The sequence below is a fragment of the Protopterus annectens genome, chromosome 8.part1 (genome assembly GCF_019279795.1).
Source record: "Protopterus annectens isolate FY-2018-M chromosome 8.part1, PAN1.0, whole genome shotgun sequence".
Taxonomy (NCBI): Eukaryota; Metazoa; Chordata; order Ceratodontiformes; family Protopteridae; genus Protopterus; species Protopterus annectens.
Window position 1 is genome coordinate 140,007,092 of NC_056742.1, and position 27,215 is coordinate 140,034,306.

The window sequence follows — 27,215 nt, forward strand, 5'->3', positions numbered from 1 at the left end:
ACTGCCTCATCCAAGCAGAAAGCAAGGACATTCTATTACATCATCTGGCTTTTGTGAAACATCTACTAAATTGCCTGCGGTACACAGTAAACGAAAAGAAGTCAAAACTAGTACCCTCACAAAATGACATTCCTGGGTGCCAGCTTGAATACAACGGCCCAGAAGGCTTATCTGACTCAAGACAAACTACAACTGACTCAATATTTCAAAACAATGGCAACAAAGGCCCAATTAACTGCAAGAAAAAGTCTGCAGGCCTTGGGCTTCATGGCATCTTGCATACTACTAATACCATTTGCAAAGCTGCATATGAGGAAATTACAGTGGTACCTAAAAAGCGTATGGTCTCAACACAGCCACAGCTTGGACACAATGATACCTCTCATTCCCTGCCTACAACAGGAGTTTCTATGGTGGTCACAGGCATGTCACCTCAACAAGGGTCAGCCTTTCACCTTGCCCCCAGCCAGGCAAACTATCACAACAGATGCATCAGATTATGCCTGGGGGGCTCACGTGGCAGGACAGTGCGTTCAAGGCGTATGGACTGCAGATCAAAGGAATCTGCACATCAATCAAAAAGAGATGCTAGCTGTGCAGCAAGCTCTGACAGCCTTCAAGGATCTATTACATCCAGGACAACTGAGAATAAAGATGGACAACACCACAGTAATGTGGTACATAAACAAACAAGGGGGTACTTACTCCTACCCCCTGTGCAGGCAAGCAGTGACCTTATGGAACACAGCTCTGGCTTGCCAAGTTCAGTTATAAGCTCAATTCCTGCCAGGACAGAAGAATACATTGGCAGACGACCTCAGCAGAAACATCATGGATCCCCACGAGTGGAAACTAGATCCACAAGTATTTACAATGATAACTCAAAAATGAGGCCTTCCAGACATAGACCTGTTTTCCAGCTGTCAAAACTATCAACTAACAACATTTTGTACAAGGGCACTTCACCATCAAGCATGGAAAGTGGACGCACTCTTTCAGTTGGAAAAAACCTGACAGTATATGCCTTCCCTCCATTGCCTCTCCTCACAAAGGTACTTCTGAAAGTCCAAAAAGGAGAGACCATGACTGATTCTCATAGCCCCAGACTGGCCACGCCAGCACTGGTACCCGCTATTGAGGAATATGGCCCACCATGGATATTACCACAAATTTCCCATTTACTCACTCAACAAAACAATCAGATTCTTCACAGCCAGCTCAAAACCTTAAATCTGGCTGCATGGCAAATCAACTAAGCATCCAGCCAGCTCCTCTTTCCCAAGCAGTTATGGATGTTATTCTGGAAGCTAGGAGGCCAAGCACCAGGAAGGCTTATTCGGACAAATGGAAAAGGTTTTGTGCCTGGAACCAATCTAAAGGCCACGACACAATTCAGCCACACATGTCTCACATTCTACAGTATTTAACTGAGATGTTGCACAAAGGACACTTTCTCCTCCATTAAAATCCATGCTTCAGCTATTTCGGCCCATTACAACACAAATCCACCCTTATTTTCGCATCCACTTCTAAGGCAGTTCCTCAGAGGGGCAAAAAACATTAGACCACCCAGGAGAGCACCTACACCAACATGGGACCTCAATTCTGTTCTGGAAAAACTAACGCTACCTCCCTTTGAACCAGCTTTCTCTGCAGATCTTCATTTCCTATCATGGAAGACTGCCCTGCTGCTAGCAATAACTTCAGCTAGAAGAGTCTCAGAGCTACAGGCACTAATGGCAGTGGAAACTTTCCTCATTTTTCATCAAGACAGAGTTTCTCTACGAACTAATCCTTCCTTTATGCCTAAGGTGGTTTCCAGTGTGGCTTTAAATCAAACCATCCACTTTACCCACCTTCTTCCCAAATCCACAGAACAAAGGTGAGAGACTCCTGCATTACTTGGACATTCACAGGCAACTTCGTTACTACTTGGACAAAACTAAGGCTTTCAGAAAATCTGACCAGCTCTTTGTATCCTATGCTACAGCTTCTCAAGGGAAGGCTATAACAAAGCAAACCATTTCCAAATGGATAGGTCATTGCATATGATGTTCATCGTGCATACAGCTGCAGTAATCACAGATGGGGTTTTCTGCCATCAGGCGGTCCCTCGGTCGGCCGAATTCCAAAGTCTTGGTCCGGCGTCGGTTGTCGTCGCATTCTCTTCTGACGTCAGTGAGGCCAGAGTATATAAGACACAGCCGACACAGCAGGGTAACACGATGAACATAGTACAGTTTTGTACCTACCATAAATGTAGATGTTTGAGTGTACACCCTGCTGCAGTCCAGGCTACCCTCCCTCCATCCCCTCTGACCTAATGGCTAAATCTCTTCAATACCTTCCTGATGTATTTGCTTATAGCTGAAGGGATTTTGTGTTTGTGCAAGTTTACTCAATTTGGTACTAATTACTGACCACCTTTTTGGGGGCACCTGACATCTGGGACAAGAAAAACTGAAGAAAATGGCGTCAGTTGCATTATATACACCCCTGGCGCACTGACGTCAAGGAAGAAGCGACAGCAACTGACGCCGGACCAAGACTTTGGAATTCCAGCCAACTGCGGGGACCGCCTGACGACAGGATAACCCAAGTGTGATGACTGCAGCAGGGTGTACAGTCGAACATCTACATTTATGGTAGGTACAAAACTGTACTTTTCTGCTCCAAGTAGATGACACACTCACTCTGAGATTTAATTTTCATACACACACACACACACACCTGGGAAAGGCGGTCACAGATTTACTATGCCACCTTCTGTACTGTAAGGTAGTTTGACTGCCACCAGTCAGTTACTATAAGGCTCCTAAAAGGGTATCCAGTTATACTGAGTGAAGTTAATCTCAATACAAATGGTAAGGTTTACCACACAGCAAGGCTTTCAGGAGTGGTGAGAGTGAGTCATCACCAAATATATATGAAAATACTCTCAAAACTTAAATGTGTTTTCTAAAAGGATAAGCCACAATGAGAAGTTTAAATATATTTAATAAATAAAAGAACATGACAATACTAAATATCGATTTACAGTAAACACTAGAGTTTCGATCATGGGAAATATTAAAAATAGCACAGACTACTAGTTTGTGGTCACTGACTAGAGCAAGGCAAGATGAAGTGGGTGAGTGGTCTTCCTCCTTTGTCAGGTTTCACGAACAGACTGCTCTTGAGACTTCCGTCTCCTCTAATATTAAAACATTATTTTTGTACAGAATGACATCACATACATCTGGTCATCTGACTTCTGGTTCCCGCACTATCACAACACTAGAAGCTGCCAGGATTTTAGCACCTACATGTCAATAATACACACACAAGAATATTGCTCAGATCTGGTGTAGCTGATGGAAGTCATAAAACCATAAAGTACTTCCCTTCTTCCTACAGGCGCTATATTATACTTACTTCTTACAGGCATTGCGTCTCTGGCTTCATTCAGAATTGTGAGATATTGTCGTTAAACTACTGTGTCTAGGCCATAATTTTCTTACTATTTTTGAAGTTTGAGAGTAACTTCTCTGCCAGTATCCTCTGTATATACATATACATTTAATTCAGTTGCAATAATACATGTACATTTCTTTTCTTTCCAGCAGGACAACTTTACAAATGCATTTTTAAACACAAGCATCTGTACAAATCAGTTTGATACACAAATGACATATTTTTGTACAAAACTCCAGCTAGCTTTGCTGGCATATGTTGTACATCCACTGCCCTACTTCTCGCATGACTGGCAGTACTGCCTATCGTCACAGCCTTATTTTTGTCTTCTGGTTTGTTTGCTATTCTCACTTCACACGCAAATGCTTCTGCTAAACTAAGCAAAGATGTCATCTTAGACTGCTACTCGTGTTTTCAAATTTTCACTACGTTTGAATCTGGTAAGGTTAGCAGTCCATAGTTTGCAAATCTATACATGTAATCTCAGTATACATTGTTTGTTTGTATATAATTTGATTGAGTGAAGCATTTTTATGTTTTCCTGTCCAACTGATCCACTGTTTTTTGGAGACAGACACTCACCCCAAAGCTAAGTTAAGATAGGAAGAGCAAACTGGTTTATAGCTTGGACTTTATTCCTCGATGTCAAGGCAGTTTTTTTAATTAGTTTTTCTCTTCTGAAGCATTTCTTGCTGAGTTTTATTCTCATTTGTTCATATTTTATTAAAGATCATTCATCTGTTCCCATATTTTTATACACTCCCTTCTACTCGAGTTCCTTTCTATCACATTTCCTGTCCCAGTTTGATATTTTCTTGGCACTGCAGCTTTCCTGTTTTAAATGTTTCTTTTGCACATTTATCAAGACCAAATGACATTTTTTTATCATCTGAGAAATTTTTAATAATTTGTAGTAGTCCTTTGAACTCCATAACTGATGAACTACACCGTTTTAAGTCATTCACAAAAACAGATGACATGTATTTAAACAAGGTTATTTTCTGGGAGCCAAATTGTAACCATAGTCTAATCTGTTAAGTAAACAGCTAAATGGGTTAAGGCCAAGACAAAACAGCAGCAATGATAAAGATTCACCCTGGAGTATCCTTCTATTAATTTTTATCCTTGGGATCATTTGTCTTTAGTCATAGCTCAACTTTTAAGTGTTATTTCTACTCTCTTGTGGTCACTGTAATGTAATTTTTTAATGTAGGGTTTGTTGTTCCATCTGCAAGCATTCCTTTATCCACAAATGTGGAATGTTAAATGCTTTCTTGTAATGTTTCCGTGTAACACTTAAATTCTTCCCTTTTTACAATTTTCTATTATGACTTTATTTGGCAACAAATTATCCTTTGCTGCACATTACGTGCTTTTCTTAATCTTTTATTTTAATGCCATAATTGAGTTGTATTTTTTCTAAATGACTTAACTTTGTCTGCATCAATTCCAGTATACAGATTACATACTGTCAGAAGGCAAGTTATTGGTTTGTAGTTCTTAGGATGTATTGCAAGCTTACTTCTCCTGTTAACCAGGTTGGTATCTGTTCAGGATGCACACAAGTAATTACTCGGGGCAAAATTTTTTGTAGGATGATGTAACTGCTAGCTACCCAAAGATGTAAACCTTGCTCTAGAAGATCAACACTGTTGAATTGATACCCTGACCCCATGTGCAAAAGGGTGGGGTGGGGTTATGGATGGATGTAACTGCTACTAGTATTACTGATATATAACAACAAATCCCTGAAAGAAAAATACCTGTCACCTTACGAGTAACCAACAAGTAACTGCACGAACCACCACTGATAGTATCCTTTCTCTTTTCGTTCACAACAAAGTTCAGTGAACAAACACGAATCACCACATTGTTTCAATCCGTTTAATAAAAGTCAAATAAATACAACCAAGATGAAGCGCTTTTCATCTTTACACAGACTTCCTCAGAACTTACGAGTAACTATGCTTTACTAACTAGTTACGTAACTAAACGAGTGTGGAGAAGGAGATGATCAAGGAAAGAAAGAGGAGTTAACTTGTAGGGGGCAATTTATATTTGTTTCCAGTTTCCTGGCATTTGTGTTTGTGTTGACCATTTAGGAACTGTTTGAATTCCAACCTTAACGTGGGATAGCTTGTGTGGTAGGTGAGGTCAGTTTATGGGCAAGAACAGAGAAGCTGTGATCTGCACAAGGCATTTTTGTAGCAAATTGGCTTCTGAGGCTGTAGGTTGGGCTGGCTGTTATGAGTTTCTTTGCAACAAGAGATGGAGCATCTTGATGGAATAGTTTGAAAAGTAGGGAACCATGTAGGAGGTTGGGTTTGCCTATTATGGGAAGCTGTTTTGCCAGTACTGAATCATTTTAAGCCTCCTTTCAGACATTCAGTTTAAATACTTTAGGGGCTACAGGTTGAAGTATTTTAACGTTTAATCTTGTCCGTGAGTGACAGTTCAAATCTGTAAGGGTAGCTTCCATTTAAAGTATCTGCTCTGCTTAAGCCAGTAAGCCTGATACCCTGCTGTAAATGTGTTCAACATCTTGGTTATCTGTATTGTCTTTCCCTGTTTAGTATGAATGCATATAGGTTCATAGGTAGGTACTAGGCTATCTGCCCAAAGGCATTTATAAGCATAGCCGGAATGTGTTGGCTTTCGCCACCCCCTTAGATTAGTTCCATGTGCCTCTGTCCAGCAGGGCCATTGAAGTGATCCCTGGGGTAAACTTTGTTTCCCATCCACTCATCAAGGTTTCTCTTGAAGAGGGTTAGCGAGGAGCTCTGCCTAATGTAGATTGGTATCTTGTTCCAGTGCATGGGAAGTCTCTGGGACAGGAATTTATCCCTCCAGCACGTCCTATTTATTGTGAGGTTTAGATCCCTGGAGCGTGTGGCTCGAGGGGATATGGTTTTCTTTAGGTGGAGCATGTCAATTAATTCTGGGTTGGACATGGCCTTGTATGTCAGGCAGAGATCACCTCCGAGTAGGCGGTATGCAACCGAGTACAGCTGGAATTTCTTCAGTCGAGCTGCATAGGGCATCTGCTTGAAGCCAGTGATCCTCTTGATGAACTTCTGTGGTCTTTGAGTTGTTGCAGGTGTCTTGTAAGGTACATCCCAAATGGGGCATTGTGTACTCTATGATGGGTCTGATGAGTGATGCGTAGAGGGGCCCAATGACCTCTTTTGATCTGGATGCAAACCCTTTTGTGATCAGGTGGGCCACATAGAAGGATTTTCTAACCACTTTGGCAATGTGATTATCAAAGGAGAGGTTACTATCTACTTGGGTCCCCAGATCCCTTATTACGTCTTCCATATTTAGGGGGCTACCACCTATGTGGTAGTTTGTGGGTACTTTGTTTTTTCCAAAGGGGATGACTATGCATTTTTTGGCATTTAGCATGGTTTTGACACCAGGTGTCTGTCTCAGTGAGACCCTTTTGGAGGATGTCTGCATCAGCCAGAGAGTTAATTATAGCCCCTAGTTTGCAGTAGTCTGCGAACTTGGTGAGCCATAGTCCTCCTGTGCTTGCCTGTACCTCTGAGAAGTATATGCCAAACAGGAGGGGTCCTAGGACTGAGCCCTGGGGAACGCCACTTGTAACCAGTTTAGAGTCAGACTTAGCTCCTGCAACTCTTACCATATGTGGGTTCTGTCTGTGAGCCATTTGGCAGCCCATCTCGTGATGTAGGGGTTTATGTTCAGGCTGGTGAGCTTGGCTATAATACCTGAGTGGGGAATGGTGTCGAAGGCCTTTGCGAGGTCTAGGTAAGCTGTGTGGACCACCTTTCCCTAGTCTATAGCCTTGGTAACTGTCTCAAAGAAGTCCACCAGGTTTAGGAGGCATGACCTGCCCTTAAAGCCAAACTGGGTTGGGTCCAGTAGGTTTTCGTTGTCTCTGTTAATGAGATCCATGATGATGCGCTCCATAGCTTTGCAGACCAAGCTAGTCAGGCTTATAGGGTGATAGTTCCCGGGGTCCATTGTGGCTCCACCTTTGTGGAGCGGAATAACCGTTGCTGTTGGCACGTAGCCTGTGGAGAGGCTGAGTTGAAACAGTGTGTTTAAGTGAGGGGTTAGTTCATTTTTGAGCTCATGTAGGACGCAGCCTGGGACACCATCCAGTCCCATTGATGCTGTGGTTTTGGCTTTGGAGAGGGCTGTTTTAACCAGAGTGTCTGTGATTTCAGAGGCACTACATTCTTCTGGTATAGTTATGGGCCCTTTTGGGGGTGAGAGGGGGGTGAAGTTTGCACTGAAACGTGCCTGCTAGGATGTTGGCCATATCGGTTGGTTCAGTGTATTTTGTGCCATTCTGCACCAACTCCGAGCAGATCTGAGAATTGCCACTTAGATTCTTGACATAGCTAAAGAATGCCTTGCGGTTATCTTTGGAGTCCATGGCAATTTTTCTTTCGAAGCTAGCCTTGGATGATTTTATGAGGGACCGTAGTTTCTTGCTGATACTGATCAGGGATGTCTTCCCTTCTTGGGATTTTACTCTTCTGTACTACTTTCCTCCTTCTATTGTATAGAATAATAATAAGAATATATATTGCATAAATACAGAAAAACATATTCGGAGGCACTAGGTACCAATCTGAAAAAGAAACTGTGCCCTCCAAAGCAGACAAGCAAGCAACCTGCACCCCCAAACACAAGCCAGAAAACACATAATTCACCTCAGCAGTGTGCCTCACAACAGCCCTTAAGGCAAAACACCATACCTAACTCGCTAGTAATAGGAGACTCTGTAGTAAGGCACACGGATGTTCCACTCACCAGGCTGAACAAGGAGAAGGTTACTGTCAGCTGCCTGTCGGGTGCTCGGATCCGCCACATAACACAAGCAATTAGGTCACTCCAGAACAAGTACAAGTATGACGCTGTCATTGTACATGTTGGTGTGAATGATCTAAGACGTACCTCCCTGGACTACATGAAAAGACATTGAGGAGCTCTCTGATCATGTATCCCAAGCTGGTATGACCCTGACCTTGAGTAGCATACTACCTTCACCTAGAATGATACCACAATACAAAGACAAAATGATCAATTTCAACAATTGGCTAAGCTTCCATTTTCATTCTAAGGGGATCCAGTGTCTGTCTGCCTGGGATGACATGATAGGCAAGCCTCGCTGTTTTGCCAGAGATGGGTTGCACCTGTCACACCTAGGTTTTCGAATACTGGCCAAGGCTCTTCCCGTCCCCATAGTGCCTTTTTTAGGCAAGGCTCAAAGGACAAGCCAACCACCGTAACCAGCACAGGTAACCAAAAACTAAGGGTAATGCTACTCAACGCCAGAAGTCTCAACCTCAAAATGCACATACTCGAGGCTCTCCTCAGCATGGACAAAATCAGTGTTTGTGCAGTGACGGAAACCTGGTTCAAGGCTCAAGAGAGCACCCCAGCACTGCCAGGTTACAATTCATATCCTACCTTCCGGCCTGTTACTGGATCGCAGTACAAAGGGCGGAGGTGTATCCATATTCATCAAGGATACCCATATCTCCAGGTTAGTAGCGCAGCATAATGCCCCGGAGATCATCCATGCGCAACTATCAGCAGGCAAAACCACATTTCAAGTCGTAGCCGGTTATAGATCGCCCACCATGTCCCAAGATGCTCACTCTGCATTCCTTGAGACATTGGAAAATATAAAGGTCCTACCCAACACCATAATCTTGGGTGATTTCAACTACCCTGGTATAGACTGGGCGAACTACCAATGTTCCAACTCCTGTGCTCAGCGATTCATAGAATTTATAAATTCAAATGCCCTTTAACAACTAGTATGTTCCCCCACTAGAGGGGACAACATATTGGATTTAGTCATCACAAATATGGGTGCCCCACTGTACCACACCCGTTATCACTCCCTCCTCGGTCAGATCCGACCACAGACTGATAACCCTGGACATCCTCATCCCTCCACCTCCCCCAGTCAAAAAAAACCAGTCAAAAACCTTTCCAAAGCAAACTTCAAACTACTTGCATCCGAAGTGGAAAGCTTCACTATTTCCTTGCAGAAGGATAATGATATCCAGGATGCGGAATCCTACACCAAGGCATTCTATATGCATCTTCAGGATTGCATGGACCGTGCTATCCCAAATAAAACCAAGACTCCTTCCTCAAGCAAGAAGAAACCAGTCTGGTGGACCCCGGCCATAAGCAAACTTTACAATAAAAGGAGGAGACTTATACAAAAAAAGGCCAAATCTCAAGTAGAAAAATCATCCTTGATCAGCATTAGTAAGAAATTGAGGGCCCTCATCAAGTCAACTAAAGCTAATTTTGAAAAGAAAGTTGCCAAAGATAACCATAAGGCCTTCTATGGCTACATCAAAAATCTAAATTGCAACGCTCAGGTCTGTTTTGAGCTAGTACAAAATGGAACAAAATACACTGACCCTTCTGACATTGCCAACATCTTGGCTGACAGGTTCAGTGCAAATTCCCCCCCACCACCACCACCTACAGGGCCTATTACCATTCCAGGGGATTGTGCAAGTCCAATTATTAATGATACATTGGTTAACAAGGCTCTATCTAAAGCTAAAAACACTGCCTCCATGAGACCAGATGGTGTCCCTGGAAACTACCGACCTATAAGCCTGACCAGTCTGATCTGTAAGGCTATGGAGCGAATCATTATGGAACTCCTAAATGGAGAGATTGGGAACCTCCAGTCGCTGGACCCCACACAGTTCGGCTTAGTCAAGGGCAGATCATGCCTCCTGAACCTGGTGGATTTCTTTGAGACAGTTACTCAGGCTATAGATAAAGGAAAGGAGGTACACACTGCTTACCTTGACCTTGCTAAGCATTTGACACCATTCCCCATTCGGGTATTATTGATAAGCTCACCAGCCTGGGCATAAACCCTTACTTCACAAGATGGATCGCAAACTGGCTCTCAGACAGATCCCATAAAGTAAGAGTAGCGGGATCTATGTCCGAATCCAGACCAGTAATGAGTGGTGTGCCTCAGGGCTCTGTCCTGGGGCCCCTCCTGTTTGGCATATACTTCTCAGAAGTACAGGCAAGCACGGAAGGGCTGTGGCTGACTAAGTTTGCAGACGACTGCAAACTGGGTGCTATAATAGAGTCTCCGGCAGACATGGAGATCCTCCAGAAGGGCCTAAATGAGACTGATGCATGGTGTCAAAGCCATGGTCTCAAGCTAAATGCAAAAAATGCTTAGTAATCCCCTTTGGAAAAAACAGAGTACCTGCAAACTACAACATAGGAGGTAATCCCCTGAAATCTGAAGAAGAAATAAGGGATCTAGGGACCCAAGTAGATAGCCAGCTTTCCTTTGATAACCATGTTGCCAAATTGGTTAGAAAATCCTTCTGTGACCCATCTGATCATGAAAGGGTTCGCATCAAGATCTAAGGATGTAATGGTGCCCCTCTACTCTTCCCTCATCAGACCCATTATTGAGTACAATGCACCAATTGGAATGTACCTGGCTAGACATCTCCAGCAGCTGGAGAGACCACAGAGGTACCTAACCAAGAGAATTACTGGCGTCAAACAGTTGCCCTATGCAGCACGATAGAAAAAGCTAAGACTGTTCTCTGTTGCATACCGCTTTCTCAGAGGCGATCTCTGTCTTAAGTGCACAGAGCCATGTTCAACCCAGAATTGTTGAACATGCTCCATCTTAGCAAAACCAAATCTACTCGAGCTACACGCTCTAGGGATATAAACCTCAACACAACAATGAATAGAACATGCTGGAGGGATAGATTCCCTTCTCAGAGACTTCCCTTACTATGGAATAGGGTCCCGATCTACATAAGACAGAGTCCCTCACTATTCCTCTTCAAGAGAAACCTTGATGAGTGGATGGGTAACAGAAAGTTCACACCGGGGATCACACCAACAGCACTACTAGATAGGGGCCAATGGTACTAGCTTGCTAGTACAAGGGTCTAGGGAACTACTAAAGGGGCAGTGAATACCACACAACGTGGCTGGGCTAATATATGCCTTCGGGAAGATAGCTCAGTATCAACCTATGAACCTATAGCTTGTTTATGGCAGGGGTCCACCAGACTGGTCTCCTTTTCTTGGAGGAGCGAGTCTTGGTTTTGTTTGGGATAGCACGATCCATGCATTCTTGTAGGTGCCCGTAGAGTGCATTATTAAAGGATTTTGCAGCTTGGACAGCGTTCTCCTTTAGCATGGGGGCTTTGAAACCTCCCACCTCGGTCTTAAGTTACGTGAAGTTTGCTTTTGAAAAGTTTTTCACAGTGGTTTCTTTGACCGGGGGTGGTGGCGGAATGTGGATATCCAGAGTGATTAGTTTATGGTCAGATCTAACCAGCGAGGGGTTGTGGAACACTGGTCACCCATGTTGGTGATGACCAGGTCCAATATGTTGTCACCTCTGGTGGGGGTGTTAACCAGTTGATCCAGGGCGTTTGAGTTTATAAATTCTAGGAAATGTTGGGCCAGGGAGTTCGTACTCGAGTAGTTCTCCCAGTTAACGTTTGGATAATTGAAATCACCCAATATCACGGTGTTTGGTAGGACCTTTGTTTCCCAGTGTTTCCAGAAATGCGGAGTGGGGGTCCTGGGACATGGTGGGTGATCTGTAGCACGCTATAATTTGAATAGCAGTTTTGCCCATTGTTAGTTGCATGTGGATGATCTCTGAAGCATCGTGCTGTGCCACTAACCTGGAGGTGTGGGTATCCTTGATGAATATGGGTGCTCCCACGCCTTTTGTTTTTCGGTCTGGGTTTTGTTGCCGAAATGTATGGTATGAGTTGTAGCCTGGTAGTGCTGGGGTGCTCTGGAGCCTTAAACCATGTTTCTGTTACTGCACATATATCGGTTTTCTCCATACTGAGGAGTGCCTCAAGTGTGTGCATTTTGAGGTTTAGACTTCTGGCATTGAGCAGCATTACCGTCAGTTTTTTGTTACTTGTGCTATTTACAGCAGTGGGTTTGTCTTTTGAGCCTTGCCTGAAAAAGGCACTATGGGGGTGGCAAGAGCCTTGGCCAGTATTCGAAAGCCTAAGGGTGACAGGTGCAAGCCATCTCTAGCAAAGCAGTGTGACTTGTCGAGCATGTCATCCCAGGCTGGCAGACACTGGATTCCCTTTGAATGACACCAGAAGCTTAGCCAATTGTTGAAATTGATAATTTTTTCTCTATACCATGGTATCATTCTTGGTGAGGGCAGGATGCTACTCAGGGTCAGGGTCATACCAGCCTGGGCTACGTGATCATGTCTCTTCATGTAGTCCAGGGAGGTATGGCTCAGGTCATTCACATCAACATGGACAATGACAGAGTCATATTTGTACTTGTTCTGGAGTGACCTGAGTGCTTGTGTTATGTGGTGGATCCTGGCACCCAACAGGCAACTAAACAGTAACCTTCTCCTTGTTCAGCCTAGTGAGTGGGACATCAGTGTGCCTGACTATAGAGTCTCCTATTACTAGTGTGTTGGGTATGTTATTTTTCCTTAAGGGCTGTGATTGTGTGGCACACTGGTTTTGTGAAGTATGTGTTTCATGGTTTGTGTTGGGGGGGGGGGTGTAGGTTGCTTGGATGTCTGCTTTGGAGGTTGCTTGGATGTCTGCTTTGGAGGTCTCTGTTGCTTTTGCAGATTTTTATTTAGAGCCAGAGTATGTTTTTGTGTGTTTTTTGCCAGTGCTGGTTTCATAGGTCTGTGTGAGACTGGTGGTGTGATGCAAGTAATTCCCTTCTCCTCGACTGCCTGGTCCAGTCTTCGTTTGAGAGAGCTTAGCCTCCAGTTTGACTGTATAATTGCATCTCTCGCATGTATTAGTGTTTGGTGGAAGGAGGAGAGGGTTGTCTGTGTACATTAGGCAATTGTAACATTGCCTCAAAATGCCCAGATTCGCCAGTTGGACTGGAGCGTACACCTGAAACTGCCCTTTGGACATGCCTGGATAGGTACAGTGAACAGTTTTACTGATTGGCTGGTAAGGTCGAATAGAGAGCCTTGTCCTTCTCTACAGTATAGGGGGGTCTAGTGCTAAGGTTTATTGGTGCTTGCTATGAGTTTTGGGCAAGTGCAGGGATGAGAAGTGAATGATTTGCGTGCTTAAGTTGAAAATTTGTCTAGTTCCAAGGGAAAAATTGAAGAGTACACTTTGTGGAGCCGGGAATACTTATACCCTGGCTAACCAGCGCTGCCCAGCGTGCAAATCCGCGCAAATGCAGGTTTTACAGCAGGGAAATGAGAGATATATATTAGCCCAAAATGGCCAATAAACTACTAATTTCTGGGCTGAAACCACTCCTCCAGGGACAGATAGGCTGCTCAAAGCTCCCTCTCTCACAGTGAAAAGAGAAACTTTCTTCTATCCAAGTAAGGTATGTGCAAACACAGAAACTTGTAACACAGCCCTGAATTCAGCACTAACCTGAAAACTGGACTAAACTAGCTTAGAAAGGCGGGAAAACAAGTATATATATATATATATTTTTTTTCAGAAAATAAAGCAGATACAATCAAAAAAACACTAAATGCACAGAAATGGCAATCACACTTGAGTGTGTAGCCTACAACAGTTAAACGGGTAATTTAAACACAAAAACAACTTTGTTAAAGTGCAGGCAGTAAAAAAAGTACAATATCTAGCTGAAACAAGCTTTTTAAATCACAGAAACTCTAGAAAATCTGCGTTTTAGGCAGAATTAGCTAAAGGCAGCAAGAAAATGCAGAAAAATTATATTTAATCACTCCAAAGTCTCTCTTGTCTCTCGTCTCTCTGCTGCTGTAGAACTCTGCAGGGCACCAGGCAGAGTTGCTTCACACGTCATGCGTGTTCCTCCCTATTTTCACTTAATTTTACATTAATTCTAGTTGTCCTTGTGGGCTATGGAACCTGAATGACATTGCCAGATATGTCTGACATTTGACGCATTGTGTGGGGTCCTTAATGTTTTTTTTTTTTTTTTCCCTCCAGTTTGTACTGAGTGGGTGTCACCTCATTATAATATGCTGCTAGGTGAGCTTCCTTTCAGCATCCAGGTTATCTACCAAGGTGTTGACTATGAAGGCTGAAGCCTTGCAGAAGATGGAATTCTGCATTCCTCTGTCTGGATGATTGGCTGCTGGAGGGCTAGTTCAAGGATTCCCTAGAAGGATCCTTGCAATGTTTGTTTTTCACTGTTGCCAGCTGTTGAGAGTACTTGTAAACTGAGAGAGGTCTTATGACCTAGGTGTTAGAAAATAGCCATCATAGGTACACAGCTGTATAGTCCTGCCCTTGGAGGGAAGATGCACTGCAGTGTTTATTCCCAGACCCTACTGGGCTTGAAAAATGCCACATTCTTCATAGTGCTGTGTGCCTGGCCAAGGATGTGGGTGTTGGAATGGAATGTGAGGTACTCATGGTTGCTGAATTGCCACATTCTGACAGGTTCAGTCCTTTTTGCCAGATATTACAGTGGTGGATGTTGAGCCTTCCAGTGCTGTAGCAAAACACATCACAGGTGCAGATACTGGTGGGCATTTTGCTCGTATGGTGGGGTGCCCATTTTTATTTTTAGCTCCCTATCTGTAAGGGTGTGGTTTCCCATGATGGCTGATCTCCATGTAAACCAGTTGGATCAATCAGCAGTTGTCCTGGCCCTGAAGGCCATGGAGATAAAGATGCAGCCGGGAGTACTCATTTTGACCATATAGCCAATCTATGCTATATTTAAACAGGCAAGGATGGGGTGGTGGCAGTCATCCATAACCCTTGTGTAGAGATGAACACACAGCAGTGAATCATAGTCAGAAGCATCACACACTTTCTCAGCAGTTCACTTCCCAAGTGAAATGAGCAAACTGATAGTGAAATACTCTTCTAGTACTTTCCTAAACTGCCAGTTCAGAAATTGCCTGGTCCAGATTTTCCGTTATTGGGGGCAATCTACAGATCAAACTTCCTTCCATTCAGAAAAATATGGTCCTACCCTTTCTTTGCTTAATGCAACAGGACAGATGTGGGGTGATGGTGGGTATGCTCTTACTATGGCATATGAGATTCCATCATTCTTTTTGACTGACGTTCCTTCTGATTCTGCAACTCAAGGAGTGGTTAGAAGAAAAATCTGAACAAATCAGAATAAATGAGCAATGGTGGGCAGACAGATTTGACATGACATAGCTATGCCTTCTGTGGCACCAAAGAGCCATGCAGGTAGTGTTCACACAAAGTAAATAAGTAGGTGCTGGTATGTCCCACACGGGTCTATATTAGATAACCGAAAGAGCAAGTCAGCGAATGCTCACAAGTGAAAACGCCAAGAATCGAAAGGGTGTTTGTGGGTTTGGGGTACAGTGAGGAGTGGGATATTTGCCTTTTCCTCACTGTAGTGCAACCTCTGAGTTAGAATATATAATTAGAGGGGGGTGGGGGCACAGCCCCCCATAATAAGGAGTTCGATTACTGGCGTTTTCGCTCATGTGAGCGTTCGCTGACTTGCTCTTTCGGTTATCTAATATAGACCCCCACACTACTAGAATTAATTTTAGTAAAAATAAAGTTAAGCACTTCTTTCAGCATGATTACTTTTGGATTTCATCAGAACTAAGAAACTCAACTTTCACGTCTTTGAATAACATATTGTACATAACCAATCACGTAATGATATCATTTTAAAGATTGCCCAAATATAACTCCGTCCAACATACCATGTAAAAAATCTTGGCTAATAAGTAAAATATAAGTTTAAGCATGTAAAGCCTTAAAATGCCAATGGATTATATCTGATGCAAGCTGTAAATATAGATAAACAAAAAGATTTTTGAAGTATTGAACCCAAACCATAAACTTAAGTGCACCATACATTATGTAGACATGTACCATATACAGTTGATAAATCTAATATAGCTCTAAATGATAAAAATATTGTATAGTGATTCATATCAGTTTTGTAACACTGTCGCAGGTATGCTGCACTCAACTTTCAGTACAGGGTTAATAGAAACCTAATCATTTATACCTGGTTTGTTGGACGTGTTAAAACTAAACTCTCATAGCAGTTTTTTTTTTTTATATTTGTCACATTTCTCAGGCTACACCTTTTGGGTTGGATGTTAAAATTTCAACAATACCAAAATAAAATTTTGTAAAAATTCTTGCATAAAAGAACATGTTTTTAAAAGCACTCTTTTAATTTGCCTTATTAATGTCATAAACATGTTCATAAATTCGCTTCCTTAGGGAATGCTGCCTTCTGAGTGTTTGTGCTTGCGTACACGTGCTTGTGTGTGTTTAGACAATTTACTTAACGTTTTGGATATGAAATATTTCTCCAGAAGCAAAATGCTAAAGTAAGTTTGAAATATTAGGTGGAGGTGCTATCTTGCATCAAAAATATAAGGAAAAAAAGGTAATGTAAAACAATTTGAGTCCATTCTATCAGTGTAGAAATGCCTTGGACGGTGAGGATTATAAGGGAATTAATATCCCTGTCAGACACAGATTGCTTTGTGTAACAGTTGATCTACAAGTCGATCTACTTTTGAGTCACAGATAACATCCCTGTCCACTTGTGGTCAGTTCTACCATCCAACTTCTGTGGTTCTCTGAAAGTTTGGCAGGTATTTACTTTTCTATTACTTTTTACAGTTTTGTTGAACATTCTTTACTACTGTTTATTGGTATGGTTTAAGTGTGCACAGTAGTAGTTCAAGATGAGCTTTTGTGTTCTGGGATTTGGGCACATTTCTGTAGCTGGTATAATAATTCAGCATCTGCATCCGTAGTGTGGGGTCTTCTCAGAAAAATGCCAAACTATAGCTCATGGAGAGAATGAACCCAGCTGCAGGAAACTATCAAAGAGGTGTTTCCCACAAAGGTCAACTGACAGGTAAAAAGTTAAACTCTTTGGTAGTTACTTGATGTCCTTCATGGATGCATCTGCAGTCATAACAAATGGGTTGTCCTGTCGTCAGGCAGCCCTTCGGTCGGCCGGATTCCAAAGTCTGGGTCCGGCTTCGGCTGATGTCGCACTTCACCCGACGTCATCTCTGCTGGTCTTCGGGTATAAAGGCATCAGCCGACGCCATTTTCCTCAGTCTTTCTTGCCACGTGGCGCCCGAAGCAGAAGCTGTTCGCAAGTGCCGGTCGGTCAGATCCAGAGATTACTACTACCGAATACTACTTCGAAGACTTCTAAAAGCTAAGTACCCGTTGGGGACTCTTTCTTGCCTCAGCCGATGTCAGAAAAAGTCAATAACTGTTTAACTTGTGGGAAACAAATACCTCATAAAGATTTCCACTCTTATTGTCTGCCTTGCTTAGGCCCAGACCACGACGTAGCAGCCTGTTCGGCCTGCGCTTCCTTCAACCGACGAACGCTAAGGCGTCGGTCGGAGTTTGCTGAACAGTTTTTCGGCTCAGACTTTGCTGACATTATGCCGTCGGATCCTCCGACTACCCAAATTGTTAAAAAACGCAAGGAAGAAGACCGACACTCGCGGTCCATGGTTTCGGCCGAAACCACGGTTAAGCAAGCCGCGAGTGTCTCGGTTTCGGCCGAAACCGAGAAAACTGGTCAATCTTCAGCCGAATCCATGGCTACTACTGAGGCTCCTGCTACCTTACCTGAATCGGCCTCAGAAATTTTGCCTACAACTGTGGTTTCTAGTGAGTTATCAGACAACCATCCCTTTGGATGTTTCTACCCCAGCACGTGGTGCTGCTAGACCCCCTGCAGCCATGTCTATCAAGGCCTTTGCCAGGGCTAAAGCAGCCAAATCTGCTAAGTCAGTGCCTGTTAAACCTCCCTCACACAGGCCCACTTCTAGTTCACAAATGCTTACTCTGGCAGAAGATTTAATATCCTTAATTAGGGGATCCCAATCTCACCCAGACAGGGCCTCTCAGCCCCCAGAAAAGAGACCTTGGACAGAGCCCCCCGAGCCAGTGTCCTCTGATGATTCTGCGGATGACTCCGACATTACAGAACAGCCAGAGGATCCTTTTTCTACTTATGAAGACTCCGATGCTGAAGAATCCATTCCAGCCGCCTCTCCACCAGAGGAATTTTCCTTTGGGGAAACCTTACATGCCATGAGAGAACAATTTCAATGGCAGGAACAAGATTTCTCAGATTCAAGAAATAGGCTTAGGACTTTTCTGCATTTACCACAACATAGGCCCTTAGCTATACCTCCTGTTTTGCCTGTTGTGGATGATGCATTTAATGATGTCTGCACTGCTCCTGATTCTTTACCTCCAGCCCCTGCCAAACCTGATAGATTTTACGGGGTTCCAGACACTCATCATCACCTATACAAGGCCCCACTGGCAGACCCCGAAACTATTTCCCAGGGGCCTAAGGCAGTAGCCTCGACCACAGCAAAAAACCCTATTCCTTCAGAAAGGGAATCCAGGTCCTTGGACAGATGGGGGAAAAAAGTTTACACCTCTGCTACTCTCTCAGCTAGAGCTTTAAACTGTCAGTTTCACCTGATCCAATACCAAGAGTTTATGCTTGATCAGTTAACTAAAAAAGTATCCTCTGATGAATCTATAGATAAGAAATATGTATTAGAAATGGTGAATAACATACAACAGGTTAGTAACCATTCCTTAAAATGTGGCTATGATGCACTGGAGGCTTCATTTAGATCAGCCATGACTGGCACAGTGATAAGAAGACATGCATGGTTGAAAGAGCAGGTCTTACCGGATCATGTTAAAGCTAAGCTATTAGATGCTCCTATGGATAAGGCCAGTTTATTTGGTACACCTGCCCAGCAGGTAATGAAGAAAATGGAAGAAAAGGCAAAATCTGTACAAACAGTTAAAGATTTCTTACAGGTTCAGCCCCCAAGGTTTAGCAGGAACTGGCCTGCCAAAAATTGGTCCTTTCCTGACTCCACAAGATCCCAAAGGGGCAGGAATAGACGCTCAGAGGCAGAAATCAATCCAGAGGAGGTGCCTACAGAGGACGACAGTGGCAAGGTAATAACAGAGGCACAGACACAACCACTACCACTGCAACAAGACAATCACAGTGACTTGGCTCTAACTCCGCCTACCAGGGAGCAAATAGCAGCACCATTAGGCGGAAAATTAGCCTTATTTTCAAAAATTGGCACTATATCACAAAAGACAAGTGGATTTTGCAAACCATAGACCAAGGCTACCGGTTCCACTTCCACACCTTACCAGTAAAAAGAGGAATGCCAAACCTGCCTCCAAATCAAAAATAGAAGCTCTACAGCAGATAACGGAATTAACAAAGATGAGAGCTGTGGAAAGAGTACCAATAACAGAACAGGGCAAAGGATTCTATTCCAGACTCTTCCTAGTACCAAGAAAAGAAAAACGTTGGAGACCTATTCTCGACCTGTCCATCTTAAACACATATATCATTGTCCCAAAATTCAAAATGCTGACCCTACAGCAACTTCTTCCCATGCTGGGCAAGGAGTGTTGGCTGGTAACTCTAGATCTCAAGGAGGCATACCTGCACGTCCCCATTTGACCAAATTGCAGAAGATACCTCAGATTTCTTGCAGGATCAGAGCATTATCAATTCTCAGCATTGCCCTTTGGCTTATCTACTGCGCCCAGAGTATTCACAAAATGCCTGGCATCAGTAATCGCTCACTGCAGACTACAGGGAATCCAAATTTATCCATACCTGGACGACTGCCTGCTACAAGCGGACAACAAAAGCAAGCTGACAACAGATTTACAAAGGGTCATTTACTTGCTACAAGCCCTGGGATACACAGTCAATTTACAAAAGTCAAGGCTGATACCATCCCAAACAAGAACATTCTTGGGCGCGGAATTGGACACAGTAAAACAAATGGCATTCCTAACTGCAGAAAACAAAAAGAACTCCCTCTTTATTTCTTGGCATTAACAAAACAGAACAAACTAACAGCAAGAAAAGTTCTGCAGGCCTTGGGCTTCATGGCATCATGCATAATCTTGGTCCCACATGCCAGACTGCATATGAGAAAACTACAGTGGTACCTAAAGAATTTATGGTCTCAACACAGGCACAGCCTAGAAGCAGAAATACCACTAATCCCATGCCTAAAACAGGAGTTCCTATGGTGGGCTCAAGCATGCCAGTCAAACCCAGGCCTACCCTTCCACAACTTTCGAACAAGCCAAACCATCACAACAGACGCCTCAGACCTAGGATGGGGGGCGCACATGCTAGACAAATGCGTACAAGGATTGTGGACTCAGGACCAGCTGCACCTGCACATAAACCAAAAAGAAATGCTGGCAGTAAAACTGGCAATCCAAAAATTCAGACCATTCCTCAAAGAAGGCCATTTGATGATAAGGACAGACAACACCACAGTCATGTGGTACATCAACAAACAGGGAGGCACTCATTCATACCCCCTATGCAGAATGACTTTGGACCTTTGGAATCTGGCACTCGGCTACAACATCCAGTTACAGGCAATATTTGTACCGGGAAAAGAGAACACCCTAGCAGACATGTTAAGCAGAACCACCTCGGATGCTCACGAATGGATGCTACACCCGGACATCTTCAAGACCATCACAAAGAAATGGGGAATGCCACAAATAGATCTATTCGCTTCCCCTCTCAATCACCAGCTCAAAAAATTCTGCACAAGGACATTCCACCCACTTGCATGGAAGGTGAATTCGCTCTCCTTCAGCTGGAAAGGTCTGACAGCATATGCATTTCCACCTCTTCCCTTGATACACAAGGTATTACTGAAAATCAAAGAGGAACGCCCAAGGATAATCCTGATAGCTCCGAACTGGCCAAGACAACACTGGTACCCATTGCTGAGGAGCATGTCTCAGGAGAAAATGTGGTCAATACCCCTGATGCCTTTGATGTTAACTCAGAACAACTACAGCATCATGCATCCAAACCTAAAAACTTTGCAACTGACTGCCTGGAACATCACATAGCAGCAACTAATCCAGATCTTTCCCAAAGGGTTAAAGACATTATCCTTGAAGCCCGCAGACCTTCAACAAGAAGGAACTATGCAGGAAAATGGAAAAGGTTTGTCATTTGGAGTGCTGAAAGAGGAAAAGATGTGTCGAATATAGATATTGCTAACATTCTGGAGTATTTGGCAGAGCTTCTACATACAGGCCTGTCCTATTCCTCCATCAAGATACATGCATCAGCTATTTCAGCAGAATACAGCTTTGATCCACCTGTCTTTTCACATCCTCTACTCAGGCGGTTCCTCAGAGGGATCAAGAATGTAAAACCTCCTAGGAAACCACCATTACCAGCATGGGACTTGAACTTTGTGCTAGAAAAGTTGACACTCCCTCCGTTTGAACCAGCAGCAACAGCAGATCTACAGCACCTGTCATGGAAAACTGCTTTCCTACTGGCAATTACCTCAGCAAGGAGGGTTTCTGAACTACAGGCCTTAATGGCAGTACAACCCTTCCTAATCTTCCATCAAGATAGGGTGTCCATGAGAACTAATCCTACATTTATGCATAAGGTGGTATCCAGAGTGTCTTTAAACCAGGCAATCCACCTACCTACCTTCTTCCCCAATCCACAAAACAGAGGGAAAGAATGCTGCATACCTTGGATGTACATAGACAGCTACGCTACTACCTGGACAGAACCAAAAGTAACAGAAAAACTGACCAGCTTTTTGTAGCCTATGCAACAGGAAGGGAAGGAAAAGCAATTTCCAAACAGACAATCTCCAAATGGATAGGAAATTGCATAAGATTCTGTTACTCCTACCATGGAAAACCAATTCCACAGAACATAAGGCCACATTCTACAAGGGCTACAGCCACTACCACAGCTTTCTTACGAGGAGTGGCAACCAAGGACATTATTGAGGCGGCTACTTGGACCTCCATACATATATTTGCCAAGCATTATAATTTACCTCTGTATTCTAGATCCCGAGCAGGGTTTGCCACTGCTGTACTGCAAGGGATCCTAACCACACCATAATTTTTTCTTCCTCCTCCCCTAGTTGGCTATGGTATTCTACCCATTTGTTATGACTGCAGATGCATCCATGAAGGACATAGTACAGTTTTGTACCTACCATAAATGTAGATGTCCGAACTGGATAGCATCTGCAGTCAGGATTACCCTCCCTCCTTCCCCTCTGTGGTACTCCTAGGGTATTTACCCTCCAAATAGCTAGCTGGGGGGGGGAGTCTCTTATGGTGTATTTGTTTGTATATATGTACATACATGCTTATTTTTTGTGTTTGCCTTCTATCTTTTTGGAAACATTGGCATTTATCCAAAATTTAGCCTTCCAAGAGGGCAACTGGCATCTGGGGCAAGAAACACTGAGGAAAATGGCGTCGGCTGATGCCTTTATACCCGAAGACCAGCAGAGATGACGTCGGGTGAAGTGCGACATCAGCCAAAGCCGGACCCAGACTTTGGAATCCGGCTGACCGAAGGGCTGCCTGACGACAGGACAACCCATTTGTTATGACTGCAGATGCTATCCAGTTCGGACATCTACATTTATGGTAGGTACAAAACTGTACTTTGGCAGACATCAGACGAAGCAAGACTAATTTTGAACTTTAACTATGCAGTGATGTAGGAATGGGCCTTTTTCCCTTGCAGTAACTATATTTGCAGAAATTAAGTGGGACAGACTATGAGGACCATTGACTAAATTTGTTTTTATTTCATCACATAAGCATAATAAGCTGCATTACTCTTAGAACTATACAGAAATTTTTATTTGTCTCTAGCCTTAGCTAAGGAGCATTGATGTGACATTTTTGAAGCAGTTTGAGCACGGATCTCTGCAACCATGGTCATATTTCTTTTTTAGTATAATCAGTAAATGTTCGGCTCGATTAAGGGTGGAGATGTCTGCAGCTTATCTGCAGTTTGTATATGGATAGTAGTCCAGAATTCCATTTAAAATTTTGTTGGTGTACTGTATCCTGGTTGTTATACCTTCATACAAGGTGATCCAAGGGATGCCGAGTTTTTAAATGGCCAAGAGACTGCTTTTTAAAGCCAACATTTTATGACAACATATTTAAGCACCATTCAGCTTACATTACATCATTCCTTTTCTCATGATTTACTTTTGAGGTAAAATGTGCTGAACTTACTGGTTTCAAGGCCGTAGTATTCATTGTGCTTATAACAGTTTCTTTGAGAATGGGTTGAATTAATATTTCTGTTGCCCTCTCTCTCTAATCTGAGATCATAGGGCATTTCCATTGTGGGAAAAGATGGAGTGAAAACTGTAGAGGCAGATGAGGTTGAGTATTAACGAAAAATATAAGTGCCAAGATCAACTTGGCTGTAGTATTCAAAAAGAGCAATATGTAAAATGTTTACAAAATCCAGACGCAGTTGCATATATTTTTTCTCACTTTTCCTCAGTAGTGTCAATGGCTGTTTAAGTCTTTGTTGTTTCTTCTTTTAAAGTAGCATTCGACGTTAAGATACCTGCTACTTTCGTATCCCTCAGGGTAAGATGATTCAGTTCAATAAACTGACCATGACAGTCTTAATGAGAGAAGCTTTTGTAGTAGAAAACACTGCATTTTCATTTCCTGTTGTCATCTTTCTTGGTTCTGTTTCCTTTGTTCAAGAATTTTTTTTTTTTTTTTTGACAACACAATTTTGATGTATTTTGGACAAACTGTTATGCCTAGAGAGTTTAAACTTGATTCTTTGTTTGATTTGGGGAGTGGAATTTTCTTCATTATCAGTACATTCCTTGTATTACAAGTGAAAGACCATCTCTGAATTATCTGTAATTGCACTTTTTTTGTAGTTCTGCTGTATGTATGACCTGATTATTGTAAAGTATTCAGGTTCGGTGCCTTTTTGTAAGCATTTGTCACATGTATTATTAGCTTATAGTTGATAGTGTTGCTTCTGTGCTGGATAAATAATTTCATATTTACTGGCCTGAAGTTTTAATTTTAGTGTTTGGTACTGTAAATGTGACATTGCTACGAGTGCAGCAAACTAACAAACTAATGTGTTTTTTCTTTGTTCAGTACTCTCTGCCAATACCAAAAGGTGGAAAACATACCAATAACCCTCACCTGGTAGACGATCAGAACTTTCCACAGCAAAGGTTGTCCAAGAAAGCCAGACAAAAAACTAATGTTTTTGATCCAGACTATATCGCAGGTGTGTCTCCATTTGTTGAAAATGACATTTACAGCAGAGCTGCAAACCTGCAGATTCGAGACAACAGCTGTGGAGCAGGACGTCGACGAATGAACCCAAATATTGTGCCCAAAAAGTTTGTGAAGAGATGAAGTATCCTGACAGAAGGACTGTTATATTTTACAAGATTTTCTAATTTACTACAAATATAAAATACAGTTCCATATTTTAGAAAATGCAATTAGTTAAAAGTATAAAGTTTTCTTAAAGGGAAAAATCTTTGGATCAGTGCAGGTCACTGCAGTGTGTGGTGCACACTGTAGCTAAATAAAGCAACTTGAGGTGCACAAAAAGAGTTGTCAAAAGATGAGAAGATGGATCTTCTGCTGTGTTCATGCAAATTTTTATTTTTGCTATGAGCTACAGTTTATGAATTCTGGCTAACTTTATCAACTTATTTAAAAAAATGTAGTTGGACTTTATTACTGCTGGCTAAAGGAACTGCAAAAAATGCATAATCAGTCGCAGACAATTTTGGTTACTTTTTAAAAATGCATTTTATCCACATCATTCAGGATATTTGGTGTACTCCATCGTAACCCATTCTTTGCGGTTAGCTCAGTGGGACAGAGGTTACATTTTTCTCTGCAGCACAAGTAAATAAGATTTATGTAACAGATTTCTGGGGGAAACTGGTAAGCAAGATTTGTAAACAGATCTGTTACTGTAGAAGTGTTATCTCCAACTCCCAATCCAATCTGACCAGCAAAGATTGGCCTAAGTCTGGCTCTGTTATCTAAAAATAATTAAAAAGAACTCCAGTTTGTGATCTCAGCTGTATTTGACAACATGCTATCTCACTTGCTTAACTGTGGAACCATTGAGTAAGACAGAGTTCATGGATCAAAACAGAAAGATTTTTACTATTGGTGTGTTTAAGCTTCAGGAAACGGCAGTATCAACTAGATTTTAATTTGCCTCAGAATTCTACAAGAGTTTTTTTTTTTATTTTGTATAAGCAGTATTAACACTGAGTCAGAGTTTTCAAAAAAAGCAAATTAGTTGCAGATGATACCATGACCAAAGTTTTTTAATATATTTTCAAGTATTCCCTTCTCAAGTTCTTTATTTCAGGCTGTCTGTGCATATGTGCATGCATGCGTATGTGTTGCTAAATGACTTTTTTTTAATGCCTGGTTGCATACCTCTCAGCTTTTTAATATTAGAAAATGGGTACAACAACTCGGTCAATGCAGCCAGCCAAAAAGGATTAAGCATCTAATTAGCATCAAATGTGCATACTGAATAGCACACAACTCACATTTCCAGTAGGACTGTGGCCTACTGGGAAGCGTGGTTAAAAAAATGAGGATGAGAAAAATGACATGTGGATGTATGCATATTCTCAGATATGGTGTAAAATCGATAGACTTTAATGAAGGATAGTGCAGTAATTTATAGCCAAAGTAATTATTTTATTTAATTTTTGAAATAGTTTGATATAACATGTCGGCCCTCTTTCTTTAAATAATTGGTGCCACCAGTATGCTTGTCTTGTAGTTTAATTTCCTTTGTACTAAGTGGTTTCAAAAGCTATGTGATTGGAGAAGGGTGTGATTTTGGAAAATTATGTGAAGGGGTAATTCAAAAATAAAAAGTGGAACGTACCTTTAAAATAAATGTAAGCCTGAAAATAGGGACATGCCTCCAGAATAGGTGCAGTTGCGAGGTCGGCTTGGTTGACTTTTCTTTTTCTTTTTTTTTTTTTTTGACATCAGTCTGATCTTCAACTTGTACTCCTCCTCATCCTGCTGTTGGGCCACTTACATTTGAGACCACTGCTCTAGAACATGCTGGTGGTGAGGCCATAGTATTCATTCTGCTTCGAACCATTTCTTTGAGAATGGGTTGATCATACCATGTGATAGGCTCACACAGTATTGTTCCTAGTGGTCTGGATTCAAAAGCAGATGTGCCATACTGATTTACTGTAGCCAGAAAAGGAGACTTTCTGCTAAAGGGAGCAATGATTTGCTGTCAAATTTCTTACTTATCCTGATGTCCTGTCTATAAGTCCTTAATTTAATGCACAAGGATAAAGCAATTTAAGGTTCAGGAGATGTGCATTGAAGGTTTAGAGAAATTCACATAAAGGATCTTTTCATTCTTGGAAGTTCTTGCCATTAAAAAAAATCCTTTATGTGCACCCCTTACAATTATTTTCTATGTCTCATAGTGCCCCCATTACATTTTTTCCTTTTTTTTCATCTTTAGTACAATTATGCAAGTAGAAAAGGACAAAAAGGCGTAGCAAATCAAAGACCATTTCTAAAGATCTGAAGGAATTTATCTAGGAGGGGAAGAGGGCCAAGAGTTAAGTGGGATAAGTTGAGCCTTCCAGCAGAACGGGGTGGTTTAGTATCCAACTAATTAAGGGATATTTTAGAGCTACACAGTTAAAGCTCATGTATAAAACACAAGCAGAAGGGTATAATTCAAATTGGAAAGGGATGATGATGAAGCAGGGGTGATAGTTACAAAGAAAGAAAATGTGATGCGTAATGTATGTAGATGGAAAAATGTTAATGTGGTTTGTTTTTGTTTCTATTGATGTATGTGTGCCTGTGTCTTAAATGATTTGTTAA

The 27,215-nt window shown here is 42.3% G+C and overlaps 1 protein-coding gene across 1 annotated transcript in view; it reads left to right on the forward strand.

Annotated features, from left to right (window-relative positions):
* The window catches only part of NOB1 (NIN1 (RPN12) binding protein 1 homolog), a gene marked incomplete in the record, with an annotated part of 517,851 nt that extends 492,166 nt beyond the window's left edge, over window positions 1-25,685 (forward strand). Inside the window, 1 exon segment of the mRNA XM_044081784.1 lies at window positions 24,456-25,685. Coding sequence (XP_043937719.1) covers window positions 24,456-24,722 — 267 coding nt within the window.
* Window positions 25,686-27,215: the final 1,530 nt, after the last annotated feature.